At 31.0% G+C, this 25,547-nt stretch overlaps 4 protein-coding genes across 4 annotated transcripts; 2 read left to right on the top strand and 2 right to left on the bottom strand.

Moving 5' to 3' along the window:
* Positions 1-313: 313 nt before the first annotated feature.
* LOC124536999 (general transcription factor IIH subunit 5) lies at positions 314-3,075 on the top strand. The gene is made up of 2 exons (XM_047113700.1): positions 314-348; positions 2,694-3,075. Exons 1-2 carry the CDS (start codon positions 314-316, stop codon positions 2,878-2,880), a joined length of 222 nt encoding a protein of 73 aa, XP_046969656.1. The 3' UTR covers positions 2,881-3,075.
* Positions 1,216-2,663, bottom strand: LOC124536997 (meiotic nuclear division protein 1 homolog). The gene is made up of 5 exons (XM_047113698.1): positions 2,574-2,663; positions 2,320-2,456; positions 2,117-2,222; positions 1,433-1,579; positions 1,216-1,363 (listed from the first exon to the last, which is right to left on the bottom strand). Exons 1-5 carry the CDS (start codon positions 2,661-2,663, stop codon positions 1,223-1,225), a joined length of 621 nt encoding a protein of 206 aa, XP_046969654.1. The 3' UTR covers positions 1,216-1,222.
* LOC124536998 (zinc finger HIT domain-containing protein 1) lies at positions 2,890-3,789 on the top strand. Its single transcript, XM_047113699.1, has 2 exons — positions 2,890-3,215; positions 3,600-3,789. Exons 1-2 carry the CDS (start codon positions 2,890-2,892, stop codon positions 3,733-3,735), a joined length of 462 nt encoding a protein of 153 aa, XP_046969655.1. The 3' UTR covers positions 3,736-3,789.
* Positions 3,790-6,929: 3,140 nt separating this feature from the next.
* Positions 6,930-24,754, bottom strand: LOC124536921 (transcription factor ATOH8). Its single transcript, XM_047113588.1, has 2 exons — positions 24,440-24,754; positions 6,930-8,676 (listed from the first exon to the last, which is right to left on the bottom strand). The coding sequence occupies exons 1-2, from the start codon at positions 24,495-24,497 to the stop codon at positions 7,943-7,945; spliced, it is 792 nt and encodes a 263-aa protein (XP_046969544.1). The 5' UTR covers positions 24,498-24,754; the 3' UTR covers positions 6,930-7,942.
* Between the last annotated feature and the right edge of the window lie 793 nt (positions 24,755-25,547).

The following is a 25,547-nucleotide window of genomic DNA, read 5'->3' as shown; positions in this document are numbered from 1 at the left end:
ATTTCAAAGCTACAAATTATATATTTTTAATTTTTTACTCATTTTTTTTTATTTCAATGTTTTTTTAAATACGGTATATGCATTCGAATACAGAATTAAAGAAAATATCTCTGAATCGGGCAACCTTAAGTTAATGTCAAGTGTCAATATTATTTTATAGTTGTTACCAGCACACGATTGTCGTGAATGTTTGATTCGCATATTTAATTAAAGAATCGTGTTTGATTAAAACAACAACACAAATCAAACAATTGTTTACTTTTCTCTTCATTGAAAATTTCAAGACTCCGAAACTAACCTCTAATAATGCATAATGGTGAATGCTATGAAAGGAGTTCTTGTCGAATGGTACGTATTTGTAAAACACGTATGATTTTATTGCATTTATTAACCGCTTCTTTTATTGTACGTAAATATATTAGTCTTTGGTCCTTACTAAATGTATGTGTTTCTAGTCCATTCAATACGAATTATAAATGCTGTTAGACACCACTTATTTGTGATCTCTTTACCTTTATATGATATCTTTACTATATTCAAACCAAAACACATCAAGCGTTATTTGTGGGATAAGTAATTTGTAAAATATGTAAAAATTCTTAATAATAAAAGATTATGTATACATCTACAATGCGAAATATTGAAATCATCTACATAAAGAAGATAAGGTCAAACATAAACACATGTATACAAATAGTAGTAATGTAATAAAGTGTATGAATTATTGCCCAAATAAAATAAACAACTAAAAGAATATTAAGTTTTGGTAATTATTTAATGTTGTGTCACCACCCATAATGACGCTAATATTTTTTATAACTTTATTATGGCTTGCACTGAGATAACCCATTAGAATGTATTTATCTTAGCCCATGATAGTGCACTCAAACTGAGGCCAACTGTGTTTGTAATTAATTTCATACTAGGTAGTTTAAGAAAACATAGTGAGGCAACAGTATGTGTTTAATTTCTACCAATGTATATCCACCGAGAGGGAAAGACTTAGTCTTAAAAACATCATAACCATATTTTACATCATGGTATGTTAGAGTGTTTATATAATGTTGAATAAAACCATCTGAATACTGACTCTGAGCATCGTCAATCTGCATTATGTATCTACAGTATTTTTTAAGAAGTCATTGAATTTGAAAATTTGTAATTATTAATGTAATTTTAAATTTGGAATTATATATAGTTGGTAAAGTACTAAATATTAACTCTAGTTTTCAATATAGTCCATATCAGGAGGTATATTAAATGTTTGATCAATTGTTTCATTATCCTTTTGAAAAGTATTTTTTATGTATGACTTTAATATGTATATGTTCTCAGTCCATCTGTTTGCAGCTGTTTTCAAGTCCTAGAAAACAATAATCATTATAAAATATAGCAAGTGTAATAAAATTGTATTGTTGGATCAAATAGTTACTTCAATTTCATTTTTTAATTGAGCAATATATTCAGGATCTGAATCTCTGTATTTTTGCAATTCCATCTTGAGTTCATTTTCTCTTTTAGTGACTTCACTTAACAGTTTTAAAAGTTGATTCCTCTCCTCACTTGGTTCCCGACCAACCTGATGAAAAATGTAGACTATGTTTTTAAAGTATCACATTCAAAATATATAATATAATGCCTGTTTGTAATTCAGAACACAATGAAATTTGAAATAAAAGCTAAGATCTAAAAAATTAAGATCTACAATTTCCCTGTATATAATCAATTGCTATAAATAGAATATTTTAGAACCTGGTACTGGTAATATTATTTCTGAATAATTTTATTTGTTTAACTCAGTAAGTAGGTCACTACTGCACATTGACATTAGCTCTATCAGAAAAAAATATCATTCCGTTCAACAGTACTGCATAACAATACCATTCAACCATTTAAAAAATATTTTGAAATAATGGAAAATTAAATATCAGCATATTTTTGCTAAATAGTAGTGTTCTAAAATATTTTATGATATAGTGTGGTTTCTTAAGCTGATATATAAGCCAAGCCATTTAGATATAAATTGAACTGCAAACTAAAAGAAAATATACACAAAATCTGATATCCCATGCTGTGGTTGACAATCTATTTATGATTAAAATTAAAATTAACTTACAGATTCCATTGTTATTGCTTCTTCAATCTTGTTTAACCTCTTTGTTACATCTTCTAACTCAGTTTGTGTATCATGTAATTTTCTTTTCTTTATATTTTTTGTTTTGCTATAAATGATTGAGAATTTAAAAAAAAACATTAATAAATATAGTAAGTATTAATAAATATTTAACTTGAATATAAATCATGGATAATAATTTAAACCTTGGAAAAGACCAGAAATATATTGATGTTCCTATTTTTTCTGAATCAACTAAGTGATCATCAACTAGTCCTTGAACGACCTCCTTCACTGATTGCATTGTAATTCCTTTTTCTTTTGGAGCAATTTTTTCCAACTCCTATGAAAAAATGTCACCAACATTATATTAATTAAGATAAGAATATGCAGGCCAACTGGCTTTCAGATGAATTTTCTCACCCAATATATGTATACATATCCATTGGAATCTACTAACCTTCAACTGAAAGAAGTCTTTACTTTGATGAAATATTTCCAACATTCTAGTCTTCTTTTCATCAGCACTTAAGCCTCGTTTTTTGGACATTCCTCTAAAGTATTCTGTTTCTTTTTAAAGTGATCCAGCAATGAAGCAGTTCCTTCTCCACTTGGATGAAACTCTTGCACTGGGTAGAAAGTTTATTCTTCAAGATCTAGACGAAACTCATCTGTTCATATCATCAGATATAATTGATACATTACAAGCTCGTGTGGATGATTTAATGGACCAACTTAGTTTTCCAATACATGACAAAGGACTGTAAAATATCACAATGACGTCGAGAGAATCTGGTAGAGTCAAAGACGCGGAGAAGAGAAGAGTGTTAGACGATGCAGCAAGGAAGCGGAGAGCTAGGAAGGCCATTGAGGCACTTGAACAGGATAATTTTCATGAAGATCCACATGCAGATCTGGTTATGTCGAAAAAGGTGCCGAAATTTGCAGACTCTAATGAAAAACCAACGCGAAAGAAAAAAGCCAAGAGTGCTGAGTATTATAAAATGAGGTTTCGAAAAACATTTGCTCAGTTAGTTGAAGAAGATGCCAGTTTTAGACCTGACCCACCCAATTATTTATCGGCACAAGTTCCACCCTCTAAGTAAGTATTATTCAATCCATACTTAAATAATATAGTAGTGTCATTAAAAAAACCTTTTTTTTTATACATAGTGAGAATTGAGAGCCAAGATGACCCAGTGGCTAGAAAAATGCATCTGAACCATTGAATCAAACCCAACCAATCCCTTTTCATATATTTTATTTGTGTTTAAAATTATAATCTCGGGGCTGGTCAAGAAAAATATCATAATAATACCGTCACTTTGTCTGATGTTAGTAAAATTCTGCTACATGTGTATCCACATTGAACCAATGTGGCGGTATTGGCTTCAAAATCTCGAGTTACGTAACGGAAGCATTGAGACAAATAGTCACATTTTTGAATGATTTGTTTAATAATTCAATCAATTTGTATCATTTTCAGATTTCCTGATCGCCATTTTTGTGCTGTCTGTGGATTTCCATCAAACTACACGTGTATTCCTTGCGGAGCGCGATACTGCTGCGTACGATGCCTTGGTACCCACTTAGATACGAGATGTCTGAAATGGACTGCTTGAAAACATCTTAATATATGAAATTCAAGGATTCTTTCAATAAATTTAAACTTACGATTTGTTTATTTTTAATCTAGTTTAGTGCCATCTATTGTTAAAAGGAAGAACTTCGATGTATGGAACAAACGTTACAAGTGACCTCTAACGTCAATAACGAACTTAAATAGTGTTATGCTATTCGTCGCTAGGTGGCATTACTTGCACTGTAATAACAATGCATGCCATAATAGCATTTTAAACATATTGCTTTTTTCATGTATAACAAATAGTACTTACGTAAATAGTTTTTTTTAGATTGGTGACATATAATATTTTTTTCATACAATGATTTTTCATTAAGTATCAAGAATTTGAACTATAATGTACTACCATCGGTACACATCTTGAGATCTTAAATATTATGGATCCAATCGACTTGAAATTAATGATAGTTACCCCTTTTGTGATGTAGACGTTCGCTAAGCTTACTCCTTGGAAATTTCAATTAGTATGGAAAAACGCGAGGAGAATTACTCAAATTAAATTTACCCACATGAAGTCGGGACAGGCAGCTCTAGCAGTATATAAAAATAAGTTACTAAAGAATCGAGGTCCTATGGATCGATGATCTGGGCAAGCATTACTTTGTTTTCATCTGTTTAATATTTCGGGTTCTTAATCCACCGTGTGTGCATTAGTAAAATAACTCATTGAAAGAAAACCGGTATGTTTCGAAATAAATCATATGATGATTTTGACGATCACGTGCAGATGTATGTATATTTGCCGACAGAGAATTGTGTACAAGTTCATTCTGGACAATCGTAAAGGAATTAATTCAAGTCCGTATAAAGAATTCTAACATCAAGTAATTATACTTTATATCATTTTCATCAGTAAAAGCTCAATACAAACGTTACTGACTTTTAAAAGAAATACGTTTTAAGTTTTTTAATGCTTTCGCAGATTAAATATAGTTCACCATGCCATAGAATTAACAAATCGTAATCGATAAAAAAAAATAAGAAATCATTCAATCATTATTAAATCCATAATACATGAGTTACGCATTAATAAAAGAGTATTTATTGAAATATACAACATTACAAATAAGTATAATATATTCGATATGTATGTTACAAGAACCCTCTCTATTAGTGAGGACGTTAGGGGTGATTGGACACTCGCATTTGCGATAATTTAACATTTGTGACAACAGCTGTCACTATATCGTTACTAATAAAGGGTAGAATAGTTTACAAACGTGCAAATAAACGTACACTAGTGCAGTTAACTTCCAAATGACCAATCCATATTAATAACAATATAATTAAAAAAAATGGAAAAGTTATAAAATTAGTAAATAGACTTAAGTCCTTCATGCGTGTTTGGGTCAATTGTCTTTTTATAAATGAATGAATTTTAAGTCGTTTTTCGTAAAAGACTATTTAATAGGTGGGTATCACATGCTTCAAGGAAGTATCGATTTTTATTTATCAAATAAGTATAGCAGATCGATTGAAATTAGCGTTTGCATAATTTCCCATCGAAAAGCATTCGTTCTCATGCGTTCATTAGATAAGCTATCCGTTGATAGTTGTATGACTTCTTTAATATAAAGTATCGATACCACACGTATAGCCATTTGAAATACAATAATACAAAAGTTGAATCCATGCCGGAATAATTGATATGTCAAAAAAAAAAATTATTTGCAATAGATCGACTACCAATTATATTGTAATAAACAGATATGTTATACCCATACTAAACAACAGAAAAAGTGTGCCGCGCCGGGGACCATTTATTTTAGTTTATTTTTACATTTCCTTAAAAGTAAAAAGGATAGTTTGATAAAAACAATATGTAAAAGGGATAACTAGATGTTTTAATTAGGCAAAACGTATTATTACGTAATTATGATGTATTATAACGTAGTACTACGTAAAACAACTAAAGGCAAACGTCCCAATTAGGACGTTTTCTAGTCTTTACTTTTTGCGCGTTTATAACATATCTGTTTACTAAAACATCATTGTGGACTACGAAAAATTTACTTGGTAAGGCTTTGCACTCAGCGGTAAGGCTCTGTACAAACCCTAAATAGATACCTCATACCATTACTATTACCTTAATATTGTTGCGTACCGGTTTGAAGGGCGAGTATGTCAGTGTAACAAGAAGTACGAGGGAATAAAATCTTAGCTCCCAGGGTTTGTGGCGCAATGACGACATAAGGAATTTCTTACAACTCCTAAATGTCTACGGGCGTTGGTGACCACTAATCTCACATAATACAAAATATATATAAAGAAAAAAAACACCTCTACCATCCATTATTGTTTTTCAAAGAATTAATGACAACAGTTTCTCTGGCCATTTAAATATATTCTACGTTAAATAAATTTCAAGAAAAAAAGCGTTTTATTAATAATAAATAAAATTGATATAGATGTTTATTTTACATACCTCTAATTTAATTTGGCTTGCCACTATAATCCAACAAAAATAAATCTAAAATGGAACTTAATTTTACCAAAACAAAAGTAAATTTTAGATAACGTTCCTCCCGCATTTTTCGATGTCTCCCTTTTTTAATATCCCAGATAAGGGGCAAAGGAATATTGACATACAGCCACGTGCCACCTTATCTGCCACCCCAAGCAGCTGTGGTCATAACAGAGGTTATTGTGAACTAACAGATGCCCGCTACTTCCTATTTAGGTAAATGTCGATGTAAATGGTCGGAAGTTCAGATAAATAACTCGTTGTTTTGCTATAAAATATCATAATTTAAACATTTTTTCCTAATGTCATACTAAGAATTTATTTTATTAACCGTCATACTTTCTCTGTGGGCGTCCATAATTTATCTTACTATTAGATATGAGATAATTTTGCGTTAAGATTGATGAGGTAAAATAAATTTAGAATAACGATCAAATATTAACTTGATACTCAACTATAATTGTAATATTGTTGAAATAGGCAATGTTATTTTTTATCTTATAATAAAAGCATGTAATATTATTGTTTTATACTTTGCTGCTAAAAATATTCTATAATGTAAAAATATTTGTAGGTACTACTGTAATAAACTAAATAATCAAAGTAAATTTTCAGATTTTATCTATATTTATTCAATTTAATGAAAAATGCTGTAGAATCAATAAGTTATATAAATTTTTCAGAGACAACATAAAAATGAAACAAAGGAATAATTCTGTAATCTTTCATTTATTATCTGTATCTGTTTAAAAAAATGTTGCAGAGTAACTGTGTTTGACAGTACAGTTTTATGTTATTAAAGTATTTGAAATTAACAATTAATAATTGGAATGTCAAGAAATTAAATTCAAGACTTGCATACAGTTTTTACAATTTTTACATAATAATTTATAATCGGTTAAACTGTCATAATAAATTGAGATTTGTAACATAAAACGATAACAAAAGAACGGCGAATCCGTTATTTATATATATGTCTACACTTTTTCGACTGTTGATTATCACATTATATCTTTAAGGCATTCGATTTTTGAACATTAAAAAAACCTAAAAGTTTTTTTCCACATAATTTGAATCATATTTGATGAAAAGGCTTGAATGTATGTATACATTTAACTATTTAACAGATAAACTATACTTATACTTTATTTCGAGCTTACAAAATTGCTTTAATTTGAACAAATATTATTTTATACTATGTTCGCAACCACTTAATACCAACAGCATTTACTGTACATTATAAACGATAATATTTACATAGAATACACAACTTATAATCTAAATAAAATATACAATTCTGACTTAAAATTACTGACTCGATTTGTAATAAATATAAAGTATTAAAGCCAAAATACACAGTTTTTATATAGTATCCTCATTAAATAGTTTTTTTTTTGTCTTAATACTGGGCTTGGGGAATGGTTAACACAGGCGTTTACAAATATGTCTTTGCTAGGAATTACTCATCAACCCGAAATTACATTTAATTAAGGAACAATATTTATAAACCGATAAATACAGACCATAAGACAAGCGAGATTCAAACAGAATTTTGACGAATGTTGAATTAACAGAAACGACCGATCTTAACCTACCGATTTTCAAATAAATAAATCGTTTACTATCCAATATTATTGTCATTTTTTTGTACTTAAAATCGCGTAGGCTTAGGCTCCATAGGACGGTATGAACCACTAACAATCCCCTGTTAGTCTGTATACGTTCAGGGCTCGTCTTTCTTTTTTCTTAATTTGCCTTCGGTGTGTATAGTTTGTGTGACTTTTTCCACTGCTTCAGAGAGGTCAGCCTCCGGTTCGATAGCCGCGGATAGCGCCGCGATGTAAGCGCACGCTATCCGCAGCACAGACAACTTAGACAGCTTTTGGTTGTGACTGTATGATGGTACAGATTTCCGGAGCGTGTCGAAGGCCGCGCTTATGGTATGGACTCTCGTCCTTTCCCTGGCGTTCGCTTCTATCCGCCTTTCTCTCGTCATGTTTTTGTAATTTCTCTGCTCTCTCGGCTTCGACCTGTCGGCGAATGATTCGACGACACCAGGATGAGGGGGTACTCGTGGTGGACCAGGTCTCGTGTCTGGTGTTGGTGTAGGAACTTTAGGCGGTGGAGGTTCTAACGGCCTCCGCCGTTGCCTTAAAAGACTAGTTTCGCTTGTTTTTTTAACTAATGAAAGAGGTTCTTGTTGCGGTTCCTCGGCGAAAGACCAAGGCCTGAAAGGACTGGTTGGGTTCTCGCATTCAGGACTCGCTAAATCTTCTCTTGAGTCGAGACGGATGCGTTTCTTTGGAGGCGCGAGACAATTCGGCGATCGGTCTCTCTTGACCCGCGAGTCTGACTCGACTAGTCTCACTCCGGAGTCATCGGAGTGTGCGGGACCGGAACACGAGTCATCATCATCTCCGCCTGACACGAAACCAGCATCGCGTTCTAGTATGCGTTCTGTAACAAACGAAAAGACCACTTTAGTATCACGTACCAATAAATATTAAGACAAAAATGAAACATAAATTTTACACTCGGAATTAATGAAGGCGTGTGAATTTTCAAAGAAGGCTCTCTTATCAGCTCCATTTCATCTATACATTAGCGACGGAAGCTTAACAAAAGACAACAGACAGACGCACAAACGACCCGCTCGTTAAAGGACAGGGACGCGACTTGCCTATCGAATGATATCATGTGGCTATGAAATTAGCGATAAATGTAACCGATGAACTTTGCTATTAATTAATCGATTCATTCATTCATTTAGTTATTGAAAGGGAAATATATATTAATAGTAATAATCTATTACCTTTATAAAATCTATATTTATGTTATAAATGTGAAAGTAAGTCTGTCTGTGTGTAGTTCTTTCACGACCTAACCGCCTAATCGAATTTGATAAAATTTTTGTATGAAGCAAACTTGAACCTCAAAAAAAACATAGCTACTTTTTGCCATGTGACAACCAATACCCTAAAACGCGAACGAAGTCGCTGGCGAGAACTAGTATTTCATAATATATGAAATAAACTGCGTTAAGAAAGTCAGGGTACAAAACACAGACTGTATAATTTAGTCGTAAGTGTGCTAGCAACATTTCCCGGTTCTATTGAAATTCCTATTTTTTTTTAGTATGGTCACACAGCTGAGCCAACTCTGGCTAAAAGAACCGCAGCAAACAGCTTTTATAAGTATATATTTTGTCTATTCCTGCATATTAGTATCATTATTTATCCCGCTTGTTTAAACACTTCGAATATATCCTAGCGACAATACATCATAGATGAGTATACGTACATAACCAGTCAATCGAATGTTGCGTAATTTTTAATAATTGCAATTTAATTATAATTTTATAATATAGTGATAACTTTTAATTTTTCAAAACCGACTCCAAATTTTTTCGTTAAATAATTTACATATAAAAATTAAAAAAAACTTAAACATTCTGTAATTGGTATAGATTTTTGTTTACACTAATAATTTGTTACCCGCAGAGTTGAATATTAAATCGTTAAAAAATCCCAATTCTTTGATTACATAATCAATTTGAAAGTTGTTTTGTAGACAAATCCGCGGAAAAATTCCTAAGTTTTATATTATACAGATATCAAAATGTATCAAGACAATATTAAATTACACAATGGCGCCAAAACGATATTCCGGTTCAAAGCTTTAATAACCACAGGTAAAAAAGGCTGAGCTATTTTATAATTGCAATAAAGAGGTTATAGTCACTAATGATTATTTCTGATAACTGCTATTAAATCAAAACAATATAGACATTCTACTATTTGCAATAAATTGTCATTAAATCAATAATTTTAAAAACGCAGCGAGGCTTCGACGCACTAAGCGCCGGCGCCTGCGCAGTGACGTCACGACTCACACGAGATGTTTCTTTAAATGCCACAGTTTAAAAAGCATATTTCATTTGACACTATTTTGGTAAATTTGTTATATTTCCTTCTGTTATATAAAGTCTAGTCGGTTTTATATATAATAATGTTTTTTCAATCCAAAAATTGAATAATATTGATGCAAAAACTTGATAAGGAAATCGGTAAAGTGATAAATAATTTCGCAGATAAATCCTGAGATAAACATTCAGCCCGTGTACAGTGATATTGTAGTTAAGTTATCCGATTTATACAGGTTTGATCCTAACCGGTTCGCGGCCATATGTTGGCGCGTCTTTGTTATTTATTAATATTTTACTTCTAGAACAAGAGTTTGTCCGCATTCCTACAGTTTTTGTTGCCATAGAGATAATTGGTTAATTCTTTCGGGTTTTTCTTATAGACATAATCTCTCAATCTAAAAACTGTACACAAAAACTAAAGAATCGTCGTCGCTACATGAATCTTAATCCATTTTTTTTGGTTTGACAGTTTTAAGTTTCAATACCCACAGTAAATTAATACTTTTTGGTATCTTCATTACATTTTTTTTAAATATAGATAATATAAGCTGTCAGAAGGTCGTATATTACAGGAAATTCAAAATAGGAGCTTTAATGAAACCGATTTTATTTCCTTTAACGTTCTAATTGGATGTTTGATATTTCCTGCTAACGTCATATTTAAAAAATATTTCTTTGCAAAATTCGAATAAAAATAAATTCATGTGTTATAATAATATAAAAGTAGAATAAACAAACGCTCATATAAACAGCCATGATTAATTATCATCAAATGTTTCATATTTATGAAAAAAATCAGTGAAATCGTACGATTAATAGAAGATAAATCGTAAGTCCGTAAGAGTTGAGCTACCGGAATTGGTTTATGGCTCATAATCGAGTGAACGTGGCGCCGCGAAGGCGTTCCAATTAGACAAGAATATTATAAAAACAAAAACCAAAGTTCACGGCAATTTGAATCTTATTTCCTGGACATAAGTATCACGACACTTCTTATCAGCTTGAAAGGTAAATCGGCATAACTCGATGCCGCTGCTACGCTCACGTACCTTCTCACACTACAGGTGGTTTTTTTTACAACGATAGAATTGTTCAGACAGCTCCGCCTACGTTTGATTGAGGTTTTAATTGCTTTAAGCTACATATAAAATTCCTTTTCTATTTTCTGATAAGAGCTATGCGAATTGTTAAAGCAACTCTAAGCGACATCTGCATTCCTGGTATTTATAATCGTCACCGTGAGAATAAATTCTGTTAAATCCTTTTAGTATTTCAATTATTTCTATTTAAAACATACTTAGTTTTCTAACTTATTCAAATTTATAATCCACAGTTAATCTTCTTATACCTATGCTATATAAAAAATATATAACCTAGATTTGCTAAACGTAAGTTAAAAATGGAAATGATATTTATCAAACAGTCGAATGTAATGTCGATACATAATGTTTTTTAAACGTATTCGTTAGAAAAAACTAATTGAAAACGATTAATGTACGTCGCACAGAAATCCGGGTCGACAATATATCACAGTTTGTTGCCCACAATAAAATAAGGACTATGAACGACTATGGGTCCGTTGCTCATTACGGCGATTCACGTTGACGTGTAAAACAAAGAGTACATGGTAAATAACATACGCTATTATCAACCTTAATATCATACATATAAGGGTCGTTTTTAACAGAACGTCGTCTACAAGATTCAAAGGAGCCGGCGCTATGGCCCTCTCAAAAGGTTGAATAGTGTCGATCTCACCATTAGATAAAACCTCGCCTCCAGAGGTGATATTAATCTGGCGCCAAATTTCACAGAAACAAAACGCGTCCTTTAAAACGAACCTATTCAAATACGGCCTTAAAGTTCCTAGACACATTTCAAGTGGTTTATTTTTTACTTTAATGACAATAAAAAAACTGGATGTTTGCGATAAAGATACATATTTACTGGTTGCGGTTTAATACTGTAGTAATTACGTATGTTCGTGATGCTACCGAAAGAAATGGGAATATAATGACGATGGTCAGTATTATAAAAATGATTTAGACTAATACGTCGCGTCCGCGGTCAAACATTCGCACGGTCAGCTTAATGTATGAGAAGTCGTGAGACTTTCACCGCGCAAACATTACTGACGGCGCCAAACAGTAACTTTGTACAATACTGTAATGTCTTAAATATATTTGATGAACATCTACGAACTTATTACCTCCTAGTACAAAATACAATCACATACGTTGTAGAGCTAGTATCTATTCCCTAAAATGCGTTATGACCTGTAGATATGTCTTGTATATCCTAATTTCGTATAGGTCCAGTCCCTTGTGTTTAGGTGGGATAGAATCCCGCAGCCTGGGATCCGATTAGTCATGTATGCGACGCGCGCCATCGCGGCGACACGTAGGCGCCATGCGGTCGCCATAGCTAAGTAACTAAACAATTTCTTATATGGAATGGCTTTTATTATTATTCAATGCGTTAATCGCAGTTACATAAGGAAGCCATAATTAACACTAAAATCTGAATCATTATTCATTTCATTCAAAATGAATGCGGGGTACTTTAATCGCTCAAGGATTTTTATGGAACTAATTATATGTAAAATAAACTTGATAAAAACGTATGTGACACTATATTAAAATTGTTAACAAGACAAATGCTATATAAATTTAAAAAAATGTACTTATCTATTTATATGTAATTACATTTATAGATTTTATTCTAATACAAATGTTATCCAATATCAATTAGATTGCATTTACGTACATTACAATGCATAACACGGGTGTCCATTTTGTTCAGAGAGTAATCGGGTTCGTGAAAATGTATTAACCTTATTATAGTTTAACACACAGCTAACCAAATAAAACCATTGTAACGAGAAATGTCTGTTGAAGTCAAAATATCCTATTGTTACAGGCCAGTAGTCTCAACACTGTCTGCACAACACCTGGTTGACACGTGCTTAATTTAAAAAAGAGTTTAATATCAAAGAGGTCGTCTATGTATATTTAAATACCATGTTTTAAATACAAATATAGAAGAAAGTGAAACAAATGATTTCTTAATAAAAACTTAATTATTATGTACTACATGAATAAATTTATTCTATATAAGAATAATTATTGTCATCAGTATTATTTATTAGTAACAAAAAAAATATCATGTAAAATACGAAACTGTTGCCAGATACCAAATTAAGAGTTGAAAAGGCACAAATTACCATGAAAACTTTTTCAAAGGTAATGAGAAAAAAAAACATTTTTATCTAAATAATGTGGAACGCTTTTTTAATTATAATAGACTTATATAATTGTATGTTTATAAGAATATGTGACAATAGTGTGACCCAAGTGCCGAATATAAGAACGCATGTGCTCTAAATAAAAAAAAGAAAAATTTAAAATTTGCCAGTTTTTTTACACTCATCTCCGATACGATGTTTAATGGATAAAACCACCTGGTTGAAAGAGAAATATTGCATCTCTGTGACATTTTGTCAGGAGTCATTTGTTACACATCTCTAGGAGTGCTCATTTAAATAAAACCTAGACTTTACCATAGATTTTTGTAAATACATTAGGGGTATTATGCATGACGGGAGTCGACGTGATACAGTCGGTTGCAAAAAACTACTGATTTTATGGATACACAGCTGCATACATTCTGAAATATAGTTTGATTGACAGATAATAAAATACATTCCGAGGTGACTGTACTTATCTTTGCAACCGGGGGCAAACGTATGATAATTTTTGTTTGTAATGATTCCTTAAAGCAAAACATTAATTTACAACTTGTTTTTTGCTTTTGACAGCGCGCGATAAAAATCTTCATTGGAATATGGAATACATTTATTTACTGAACAACTGTTCTTTCGGCGATATTTCCTTGCCTATTTGCAAATCCTTATTGAATATAATAAAAAAATCAAATGGAAATTTAAATAAAGAACATATTCTGCTGAAACAATAGCAAATCGCATTGACAATTGAGTGCTCGGCACAGTAAAGCGTGGCCTTGTTCTGGCGTCCCGGCGTCGATAAAATAAATCACATATAAAAAGTTAATTTCGCATGCGGCTAAGTTGGACCAGATGGCGGAACCCGGTGTTCTTCCGCCATCTGGCACGGAAAAATGTAATTGTAACTTCGATCATTGTCATTTTTTAATCTTCATTTGTATACATTAAGATATTAACCGCTTCTTACGTAAAATGAAATAAAATTTATTTTATCATTTACAAACTTCTTTAACGACCAAGACAAGAAAATTAAATGATTCTCAGATTTATGTATTTAATTATTTATCATTAGTACATAGCAAATAAAAAAGTCAAAAATGAATAAATATCATAATTTATCTGTTCTTTTCCCGGATGTTGCTTGAAAACGAACTAGTTAGCGCCAGCGCCATTTAAATTAGGCGGCTATATATCTTTAAAAAAACATTATTTTGAATTTTTATGTGTTCGCGAATTAATGCAAATTATCTTGTTCGTCGTCCGTGGAATGTGGAATTGAATACACATTGCAAGTAAACAAAAACATAAGACATTGTTAAAGTATAGAATCACCGTATTTTTATTACATAAATTGTTAAATTCAAAACATCTTCAGTTGAAAGTGAACTATTTCATGCAATCATGAAAATAATATTAAATTCAAATAATTTTAGTGCTTTTTTTGTACGATTTGTATTTTAAAACGGACTTTAAGTATAAGATAATATTCGATCTTTGATAATGACGATGTGGGCGCTTGCTCGCGTCGTTTATAAAAAAATAAACCAGATCGTACGTCCTAACAAGGCCACATAGTGTCATTCACGCTCCCTCGGGTGTATGCGTTTGATCGTTGCAACATTGTACATTTTTTGTTATACAACCTGTTGATCTATACACAGTAAAAGTAACACGACGAGAAGTTGAAGCTATCATACCAATTAGATACAAAACGAAAATATTGATCATGAGAAAATTTAAAGATAATAATAAAGCTCGTGTTTTTTTTTTATATTGATTTAAAGGAATTTGTCTGCTAGTGCATACCTATATACTAATAAAACAGCGGAGACTATGGTAAGGAGTATGGAGTATTTTAATATCTTGATTATTGATTTAATTTAGTAGAAAACGTGGGTATATTTTCTTTTTAATTTTTATTTTAGCTTTAAAAAAATGGCGACAATTTAGTTTAACCTGATTCTAACAAACTCTTCAATGTCAAAAAAAGAACTCTAGGCAATACGCATTTCGGCATCCCTTTACCATTTTCCTATATATTTATTTTTTAATAATTATTTCGATGTTTTTGTGAAGCTTTTTTGTTCAATTATTTCATTAAAAATGGAATTTAAAACCCTATTTCCCACATTCGGATCCTAACCTACTCTTCAATTGTTACTAAAAAACTTTTAATTGTCTGCAAATGATACTACAGAAATATAAATCAAAGTATTTTTTTTTATTTGAAGTCAATCCAGGCAAAGAACTCAAGGTTTTCATCCTTACTTCCTCACGGTATATTGCCTACTAAGTAATAATTTTAATTCATTCGGTCAGGGTCCGAACACATGCCCAGTGACTGGAAAAAAGAAACGGACTCACTATTTCTATTTCACTTTGATTACATTGGACGACAGGACGATATATGAATATGGCAACATACGAAAGCTGTACTTATATTTAGTTAACGGAACAACAATATAATTCGATATAATTCGAGAGTAAAAAAATTTAAATATCGAACTACACCAAAAAATAATAACGATATACATTAAACAAACCATTCTATTTTAATTAGTCAATTTGAAAACGGACTTCGACAATATCCGTCATTAGGCCTTAGAAACTCTATACCCCTATACCCTTGCGCATGTAAACTTGCTCACCGTTTATTATATTACAAAATACAGTTAGCCTGACAGACTGATTTTTTTTTAATCAACCAAAGGTATAAATTAAAACTGCAAAAATACAGAAAATCAAGAATAAAATGATTTTTTGCTTTCTTTCTTGTACAATATTAAATCGATTTTCTAGCGAGATTTTGTTATCGTAAAAAAGTCGTTTCCTCAGGAAATTGTTAGTCTGTAACTCAATACGATTTACAGCTAGACATTCGTTTTGCGTTTGTACTGATAAAACTTACACGTAATACATTATTTTACGATCATCCCGCCTCAGACTTTGAAGTTGTTTAGTGTTTAGGTTTAGGCATCTTTCACAATTATTCGACCATTTACTTATTTAACTATATACTAACATTGATTACAAGTATATATGTTAAAGAAATATTGCTTAGATTTACATTGAAAAATTATTACAATTTAAAAAAACAACCTACTCCTGAAGTACCAAATTTATTAAAGCGTTTTTTTATGATATGTTAACTTTTTAATGCTTGGAACTCGTAAGTCTTCCATTTAAAAGTTAGCACTTTTTGTCTATGGTAACATTTTTTTCATATCCGCGTATCAGGGGAAGGATGGGCGATCTTTTGTTTTTGTGTGACCACCCCGCTCGCTTCCTCCCTTTGTCTTTTTCGATGAATTTCTTGTTTCCTGTCACCCCTCTAATGTAAATGCATAAATGCAGATTCTATGCTTTGATTGCTAATTTGATAGAATTATTTTCGGAGTGTTATAAAATACATGTATTTTGTTTCACAGAACATTGGGTTAAAAAATTTGACATATTTAATATTTCAAACTTTAAACTGTCAAGTGCGTTCGTAAGAGGGAGTGCTATTCGTGGTGGCTCATTAATATTAGTACGGAATGATATCGTTTGTAAATCTCGAAAAGATATTGTGGCCCTCTCTATCGAACGTACTATCGAACTATCCTGCGTGGAATTTCCACAGTACATTATAGTCTGCGTGTACCGGCCCCCATCGGGAGATTATTATTTGTTTGAAACCACTATGGAGGACATTCTTAAAAAGCTATGTAAAACTAATAAATATATAATTGTATGTGGGGACTTTAACGTCGACTTACTTAAAGAAACTACGTTAAGTGTTCGGTTGGTCGCCTTGTTTATGTCATTTAATTTAACTCATAGAGTTAATGAACCGACGCGAATAACCGACGGCACTTCTACGTGTATTGATAATGTGTTCTGTGACTGTGAAATTTATGAAGTATCAATTATAAATAATTTAACTTCTGACCATTGTGGTCAGAAGTTTTCATTAAAACATAAAGAAATAAATCATTTAAAAAAAATAACATACAGGCCAATAACGGCTAACAAATTACATTGTTTTAAAGATATTGTGGCGTATAAATTGTCTAATCTAGATCTTACGACACAGGATCCAAATGAGCTTTATAATTCATTTTTTGAAGTAATACTAAAAGAATTTAACAATATATTTAAAATGAAATCATATTATAGTAACACAAAATTAAAGTTTAGTGACTGGGCTACTGTTGGTATTTATAAAAGTAGAAATAAATTATACGACTTATATGATATGAGGCGGTGGAATCGAAGCGTAGCCTTTTTAGAATACGTCATTAAATATTCCAAAATTTTTAAAACAGTATGCATTTCTGCTAAGTCCTTATATTTAAAGGAAAAAATCCTGAATTCTGATAATAGAATTAAAGCCACATGGGATGTTATTAGTAGTGTTAGTGGAAAACCCAAAAAGGAAACGATACCAATAGAATTGAACACAGGTAGTAGATACACGAGTTCTGAATTAGAGGTTGCTAATTTATTTGAATCATTTTTTGATAAAGTACCCCATAAAATAACATTTCATTTAAAATCATCTACATCAAATGCAGCTAGGTTATTAAATAATAGTGTTTCTAAATGCGTTATTGATTTTTCATTTGAAACGGTTTCTGCAATAGATGTCATAAAAGTATTTAAAACTATAAATATTAAAAAAACTAACGACATATGGGGCATTTCGGTAAAATTTTTTAATAACATCATATACGATATTGCTCCGTATATAGCAGCAATTTTTAACAAGAGTTTGGACACGGGTTCATTTCCTAACTTGTTAAAATGTAGTAAAGTTTTACCACTTTTTAAAACTGGAAACAGAAGCGATCCCGGTAATTACAGGCCTATTTCAATACTCCCATCCTTAAGTAAAATTTTCGAAAAAATTATTTTAAATCAACTTCTCGTCCATTTCGGTACAAATGCTATTTTTCATGGTGAGCAATTCGGTTTTAGAAGAGGTCGCTCGACAACTGATGCGGGAATTGCGCTTCTCAAACATATTTACGATGCTTGGGAGAAATCACAGAACGCTATTGGAGTATTCTGTGATTTATCTAAAGCATTCGATTGTGTAGAACACGAAACGCTTCTTTATAAGCTCAAATATTACGGTATTAAAGGTAAAGCTCTTGATCTCATCGCTTCATATTTAAGTCAAAGAATCCAGCAAGTTTTCATTAATGGAATAAAGTCTTCTGGATCTACGTTAAAAATGGGAGTTCCACAAGGTTCAATTTTGGGTCCCTTTCTATTCCTAGTATATATAAATGATCTTCCTTTCTATGTTAAGGGTATTTGTGATATAGTGTTGTTTGCTGACGATACTTCGCTGATTTTTAAGGTTGACAGGAAAAAAAATGACTATGACGATGTGAACGGTGCATTATCACAGATACACAATTGGTTTACAGTAAATAATTTAGTTTTGAATGCTCAAAAAACAAAATGTGTAGTTTTTACCCTACCTAATGTTAGCAAGCAAAATTATAATATATCTTTAAATGGTGACCGTCTTGAAGTAGCTGATACTACTGTGTTTTTAGGAATAGAATTGGATTCCAGACTTCAGTGGACTTCTCATTTATCATCCCTAACAGGAAGACTCAGCTCCGCAACATACGCGGTTAGAAAAGTTAGACAACTAACTGATATTGATACCGCTCGTTTAGTTTATTTTGGTTATTTTCACAGTATTATGTCATATGGCATATTACTTTGGGGTAACGCTGCAGATATTGAATCTGTCTTTATTTTACAAAAGAGAGCAATTCGGTTTATTTATAATCTTGGAGCTAGAGACTCTCTTCGGGATGTTTTTAACAGAGTAGGAATACTTACTGTTGCGTCGCAATATATTTACAACAATATCATGTATATTCACAGTAACATTGATCACTTTGATAAAATCAGTGATAATCATTGTATATGCACTAGAAGTAAGGATAAACTTATAACGCCAAGTTTCCGACTCCGCAAAGTCAATGGATCCTTCTTGGGGCAAGGTATCCGTTTCTATAATAAAATTCCGCAGAAATTTTTAACTTTGCCGTTTAGTAAATTCAAATCGTTTGTTAAAAATACATTGGTAGAAAAAGCATACTATTCGATACAAGATTTTGTAGATGACAAAAAAGCGTGGAGTTAATGCCTGTTGACTTCCAAGCAGGATACATTAATTGAAATAATTGTATTTAATTAACATGACGTTGTATTTTTTAAATGTTAAAAAAGAGTAACTACTGAGTTTCTTGCCGGTTCTTCTCGGTAGAATCTACTTTCCGAACCGGTGGTAGCTTCACTTAATTGTAAAATGACGATTCAAAAGTGCTTATAAAAGCCTACTTGAATAAAGTTTATTTTGATTTTGATTTTGATTTTTTGACAGAGCCCATTGTCTTGTAGTTATGTAGATTCTGTTCAGTCATAATTATTACAAAGTATAAAACAAAGTCCCTTGCGTACCGATGTCTGTTCCTATGTATGCTTAGATCTATAAAATTACGCAACGTCTTTTGTTGCGGTTTTTTTGATAGGTAGAGTGATTCGAGAGGAATGTTTTTGTATATAATACATGGATAATATTATGAAGAAACAATCTGTAGCATATTTAGAATCAGCATTGCACCGAGGCCGGTCGCTAGATTTGCTATAAATTATTGTTAATATTTTGTTATATAATATTTTAACTTATTTTTGTTACAAAAGCAGATGAGCTAAGAAAAGAGCTCTCATCATTTGATTATAGTAATAAATGACAAATCATTCACGAACAAGTTTCGAAATAATTTTGATTCATTTTTTCAGCTATACTCGTTCTATAAATAAAAGAATCATTCAACAAACAATTAACAGACAATCTTAATTTAATAATTTTATTGGTAAGTATTGAAGTAGTATTTAGAAAAAAAACCTTTTCTTTCCAAAAACCCATCCGATCTTTATTTCAATAATTGTTCCTTATACATTTTTTTTCAAACATTACTGTCTGTTACTTTTTTTTTTAAGACCTTTGTTTAAATCAAGTTCTCTGATGTTAAGAAAAAAAAAGAACAGTTCAAGCTACTAGGTAGCTAAGTAATCTTCATAATATTTGTTTACATACAAATTTAAACCCCGACTGTATTAGTATGTACTAAGCTTTACACACATCTGTTTTTAAACGAGTTGCTTGCATATTGTTGATTGTTACTGCATCTGTCAGCCTTATGACACTAACATTGTTTTACGCGCGCAAACGATCGCGGCTTGACATCTGTTACGATTTGACTTTTGTTATCGAACAAGTCATTTGACCGTAATGATTTATTACGTGGCAACAGACTATTAATAAAAATATGGAAAGCGTATTCGATTTTGATTTAAATTCTATTGTAGTAAAATATAATAAGATATGTCAATTAAATTTAAGCTAGATGCAATTTTGATATTTTAATGTATATTAGACAAAGTCATTATATTTAATCAGTTTTGTATTAAATTTCGTACAAATGTAATTATTAATTACATATAACCAATGATATTCTAATAAACGGATATGTTACACCCATACTAAACAACAGAAAAAAGCGTGCCGCGCCGAGGACCGTTTATTTTACATTTCGTTACAAGTAAAAAGGATAGCTTGATAAAAACAATAAGTAAAAAGGATAACTAGATGTTTTAATTACGCAAAACGTATTACTACATAATTATGATGTATTATAACGTATTACTGGCATAATTGATGTGAATGATGAAAACGACTAAAGGCAAACGTCCCAATTAGGACGTTTTCTAGTCTTCACTTTTTGCACGTTTATGACATATCTGTTTACTAGAACATCATTGCATATAACTAAATCAATAATTTAAATTCTTAGTTTTTTAATTTTATTAGATTACTACAAGTTTATATTATAATCGCCTATGATATAAATTAATATTTTTATATACAAATAAAAGCATAATATGTCAGGCAAACGGACCACTTGAACTTCATGAGGGGCGAAAGCATAAAGCGTTTTTACAGTGAGAAAAAAAAAATGCAAACTTATAGTAAGATTAACTTCAAATTTTTTCAATTTTAATTTTTTCAATTCAATTTTAATTTGAAATAACAATTTATATTTAGGGATACTATTTAAACAGAATAATTATTGAGGTATTGAGTTTTGATTTAATTTAATACCTTTTTTTTCTATCATAAAAATTTGGTTGTGTACATTTCCTAGATGAAATAGTTATTGAATGAAAAAGCAATTGTTTTTCAAATGATATCCGTTTTAACAGTTTTACGGGTTGATATTTTGAAACAAACTCACGTGTATTACGACACGTGTTTTGTCGGACGATATCGTTTCAACACTTAATACGATTTCCTTTTAGTAACATATTGTTTCATGAATAGTTGCATAGTTTCCGTTCCTAAAAATTTTTGATTATTGAAGATGAACGGGATTATTTAAAATTCGAATTTCGATCTGGTATACACTATGAATACAATTCTAATTTGACTTTAACATTATGACGTAACTTATGTCATTTGTAGCTACTACTTTCAGTAGTAGTTAGGAAATATAAAGGTTGACCAAAAAAGTTCATGTAGGTATTTTGTTAACAAACTTCAAACTGAAAATAAAATTCAAGATAAAAGTAATACGAAATTTAGTAGATGCATAGAGAAATATATGAAGGATTATAGTTCGAAAGTCAAATAGAATCAATGCTTTTTGTCTCGAATCTTGAATAAATATTAATAATAATCTTGTAGAATTATGATATTAAATTCAAATTACTAAGAGCTAACTACACATTAATATTATACAGACATCATCTCGCTTTTTTTTCTAGTGATGCTTTGAGTGAGTATTACGCCACCGGGAAATCCCACTTACTTCGCTTGCCATAAATAAGACCCTGATTTTTATTTTTCAATAACGTGCATATAATTGGGATGACTAAAATAATAATTATTATGATGAAATAATTATAATAATAACTCAATAATATTTTAACTTACTACATGATTTTGAACAAAGACCAACGGTATTCTTTAAAATGAATAAAAGAATTATTGAAGTACCGACAGTAACATTATCAAAACATGATGTAAACATCTGAAAAACAATTACAATAATCATCCCGTAATAAAACTGTACGATTGTCGCCACATGTCAAAGTGACGTCAACGATTGGCCACCAGATGTGGTACCACCAGATGTGGGACATAATAGCTGTAATGGAAGCGTTGTGTCGCTTGCTTGACATGTGTAACACCGACTTGTTACAAAGTAAAGCATGACTTCTGTGCAACTGATCAATTCAATAATTTCCAATCTTAATATACTTGAGATTTTAACGCTAATTTTTTTTTTATTTAATTTAAATGTACTTAATAATGAATCATTACGTACATTTACTTCGAATTAATTAAACAAATACAAATATGTCATTTGGATTTAAAAAAATTGTCAAATAATTTGTAATTATCTTATAATATAAAAACTGTAAAATAAAGATATAATAACGTATACATATCATATATTTATAATTTAGATTTTTATTAATATTGATTTGTGACTTTCTTTGAGACTTAATTCCTTTTTATTTAAAATACAATGCAGCAGGAGGGACTGATATGTTTGGATAATGATACATGCAATAGTACTGACACATTATGCTTAAGAAAATGTAACAGCTTGTAAGTGCTTATTACATTTGGAAACATATACATAATCTGTAAACTGTTTTATAAAGAAATTGTATTTGAAATGTGACGTAAGAATGAGCTTCTTTATCTTTTTAATAATTATCTATATATGTATATACAGATAACATTTTATTGTATTGAAAATAGATAAGTACGTACGTACCTACAGTGCACTAATTTATCTTTATAAATAACTTTCGTTGATTAAAAATGTTATTTTTTTAGATATTTTAATACGTTCGTAGATAAACTAAATTAACCATAACGTTTAAGGTGTACACTTGCTTATTTTTTCTTTGTTTGCGAAACAGTTGGCAACACTAACGACCTAATTCTATTTAAAAAAAAAAATAATCTTTGACTCTAAATCTCACGACCCCCGCTATGCGACATGTGAACAAACAAATTGATTATTTACACAAGAATCCTTCTTATACTATTGTAATAGGAGCTAAAATGGTATATATCTATTAGAATAAATTAGTAGTGAAACATACACTTGTTCGCCTCAATGGGGTTTTCACCCTCGCTAACATGTGCATTGGATTTTTTGTAGCACCCCTTCTGTTTTAGCACGATAAATAAATTGATATCGATTAATATTTAACGGTCATTGTTTTTTTTTCTTAAACGTAAACGTACTTTTAAAACAGATAATAAAAAGTTTCAATTGATAATATTCGTTCCAAATTCAAAATTATTCTATTTCTTTTAATTCATAAATTTCTTCAAATTAGTACGAAAAGTTATTGAAAATATTTTTAAATGCAATAAAACGATATCATTACGAATTAATTTATCCGTAGGCGTAGAACAATTTGCTATTGAAATTAATCGGGTCCTTTTACAGCGCAATGTTTATTTACGGCCTGCCTCATATGGGCCCCGAATTTGTCATTCTGTCTGTCCGTCCGTTTTTGAGGCTTCCGGCGTACAAATTACAGAATATTATACCCACGTAATAAAGCTACTTGAATATGGAATTTATGAATTATATTCTTTTGTAGAGTAAGTATTTTTAAAAGCGATCAAATACCAGTTTGTTTTCTTTATTTGAAAAATAAATTCAAATTCGAATTTTTTGTCATACGTCTTTTTTAAATTTTGTTTTTTAATTACATGCCTGATAAAGGAAGTTTTTTATTATGCTTAAAATTATTAAATGCGAATGAACTTGTAGCAATTTTTAAAGCATAAAACAACAAATATACCTACGACGTAATGTAAATACCTATAGGTATACCTAAATTATTAAAATAAATATTGCAACTAAAAAAAATATATACAATGAATTAAAAATGAAAATGAAGTTTTAAATAAAAAAAAAAACAATACAAGATATAAATATTGCAATTACCTTTCGCATCAGCTCTAGTAACATCTTCATTATTTGCTATAAATGTATTTGTTGACATTTTTCCCTCGATCAGCTCATTCGAATCCAAAACTTCAGAAAACAATCCTCAATAAACAATTTATGTAGACACACTCATTAAGGCAACTTGGCAATATTGGCACGATTTAACACAGTTTCATTCAAAACAAACACTCAAATTGTCATTGCATCGTATTACGTTTACGTATTTGTTAGACGTATGTTTAAATATAGCACACACAACCTTCCCGTCTAACGATTTGAACGCAACTGAAGCGCCAGTAAGGAACTTGGCTTCGTGGACCGAGGCGGGGTAAAAAAGCGCGGCGCCAGCCCAGTCTCGCCCTTAGAGATGCACCGACTGTCATGTGCTCAGATTATCGTAAGTTTTAACTTATGGAACTGATGTAACGCACACATCAATTATACAACTCTTTAATTGCATTTTGTATTATACTTTAAGTTCAATCATTATAATTGATTTCAGGTTAATGCGAATATTTCAGTGTTTTTTCTCTCTCTGTCTAATAACGCATATATCGATAATACTCTCTTTAACTATTTTATTACATTTTATATTATTATTTAAGTTTAATTATATTGACTGATCATAATTAATTTTAATTTCTCCGTCTCATTTTGTTATTAATTTAATCATTAGTAGCCATATTTGATTAACCACTGTTCTAATTAATAATAACGTTGTCACAAATGTTTAAACTTTACATTCCACAGCGATTTATAATTACATAAAAAAATATTCTATAACCTTAAATGTGGGCACTTAAGATAATCAGAAGTTAAATTTGGTTCTTTTAAAATGTTAAAAGCGATTAGTGCAGTATTTTATCGACATATCGCAGCACTGGCGCGCCAGCCGGTCGCATACTCTGGCCGGCGGGGCGGCGACTCGTCGTGAGGATCGCCGCTTCAGATGCGAACATTTGTTCCAACTTGCAGCTATTTCCATGTCCACATGTGCAAGTACGCCGTGACTCACGCACGCATACGCATTACTATACTTTACGATCGCTTATTCGTACCGTGTAACGACGACGTTCCCGCATTTTGATCGAATTAGAATTTAATA

This window comes from Vanessa cardui, chromosome 17 (genome assembly GCF_905220365.1).
Source record: "Vanessa cardui chromosome 17, ilVanCard2.1, whole genome shotgun sequence".
Lineage (NCBI taxonomy): Eukaryota > Metazoa > Arthropoda > Insecta > Lepidoptera > Nymphalidae > Vanessa > Vanessa cardui.
The sequence above is the reverse complement of the archived record's forward strand: the minus strand, read 5'-3'. Positions and strand labels throughout refer to the sequence as shown.

Bases quoted from the DNA above. Each gene is read 5' to 3' on its own strand.
- LOC124536998 (XM_047113699.1), top strand. From the start codon at position 2,890: ATGACGTCGAGAGAATCTGGTAGAGTCAAAGACGCGGAGAAGAGAAGA. The intron at 3,216-3,599 runs GTAAGTATTATT...TATCATTTTCAG, and splicing joins GCACAAGTTCCACCCTCTAA to ATTTCCTGATCGCCATTTTT.
- LOC124536997 (XM_047113698.1), bottom strand. From the start codon at position 2,663: ATGTCCAAAAAACGAGGCTTAAGTGCTGATGAAAAGAAGACTAGAATG. The intron at 2,457-2,573 runs GTTAGTAGATTC...ATTTTTTCATAG, and splicing joins AAGACTTCTTTCAGTTGAAG to GAGTTGGAAAAAATTGCTCC. The intron at 1,364-1,432 runs GTAACTATTTGA...ATTGTTTTCTAG, and splicing joins AATTAAAAAATGAAATTGAA to GACTTGAAAACAGCTGCAAA.
- LOC124536999 (XM_047113700.1), top strand. From the start codon at position 314: ATGGTGAATGCTATGAAAGGAGTTCTTGTCGAATG. The intron at 349-2,693 runs GTACGTATTTGT...TTCTTTTTAAAG, and splicing joins AAAGGAGTTCTTGTCGAATG to TGATCCAGCAATGAAGCAGT.
- LOC124536921 (XM_047113588.1), bottom strand. From the start codon at position 24,497: ATGTCAACAAATACATTTATAGCAAATAATGAAGATGTTACTAGAGCT. The intron at 8,677-24,439 runs GTAATTGCAATA...CGTTTGTTACAG, and splicing joins TACTAGAGCTGATGCGAAAG to AACGCATACTAGAACGCGAT.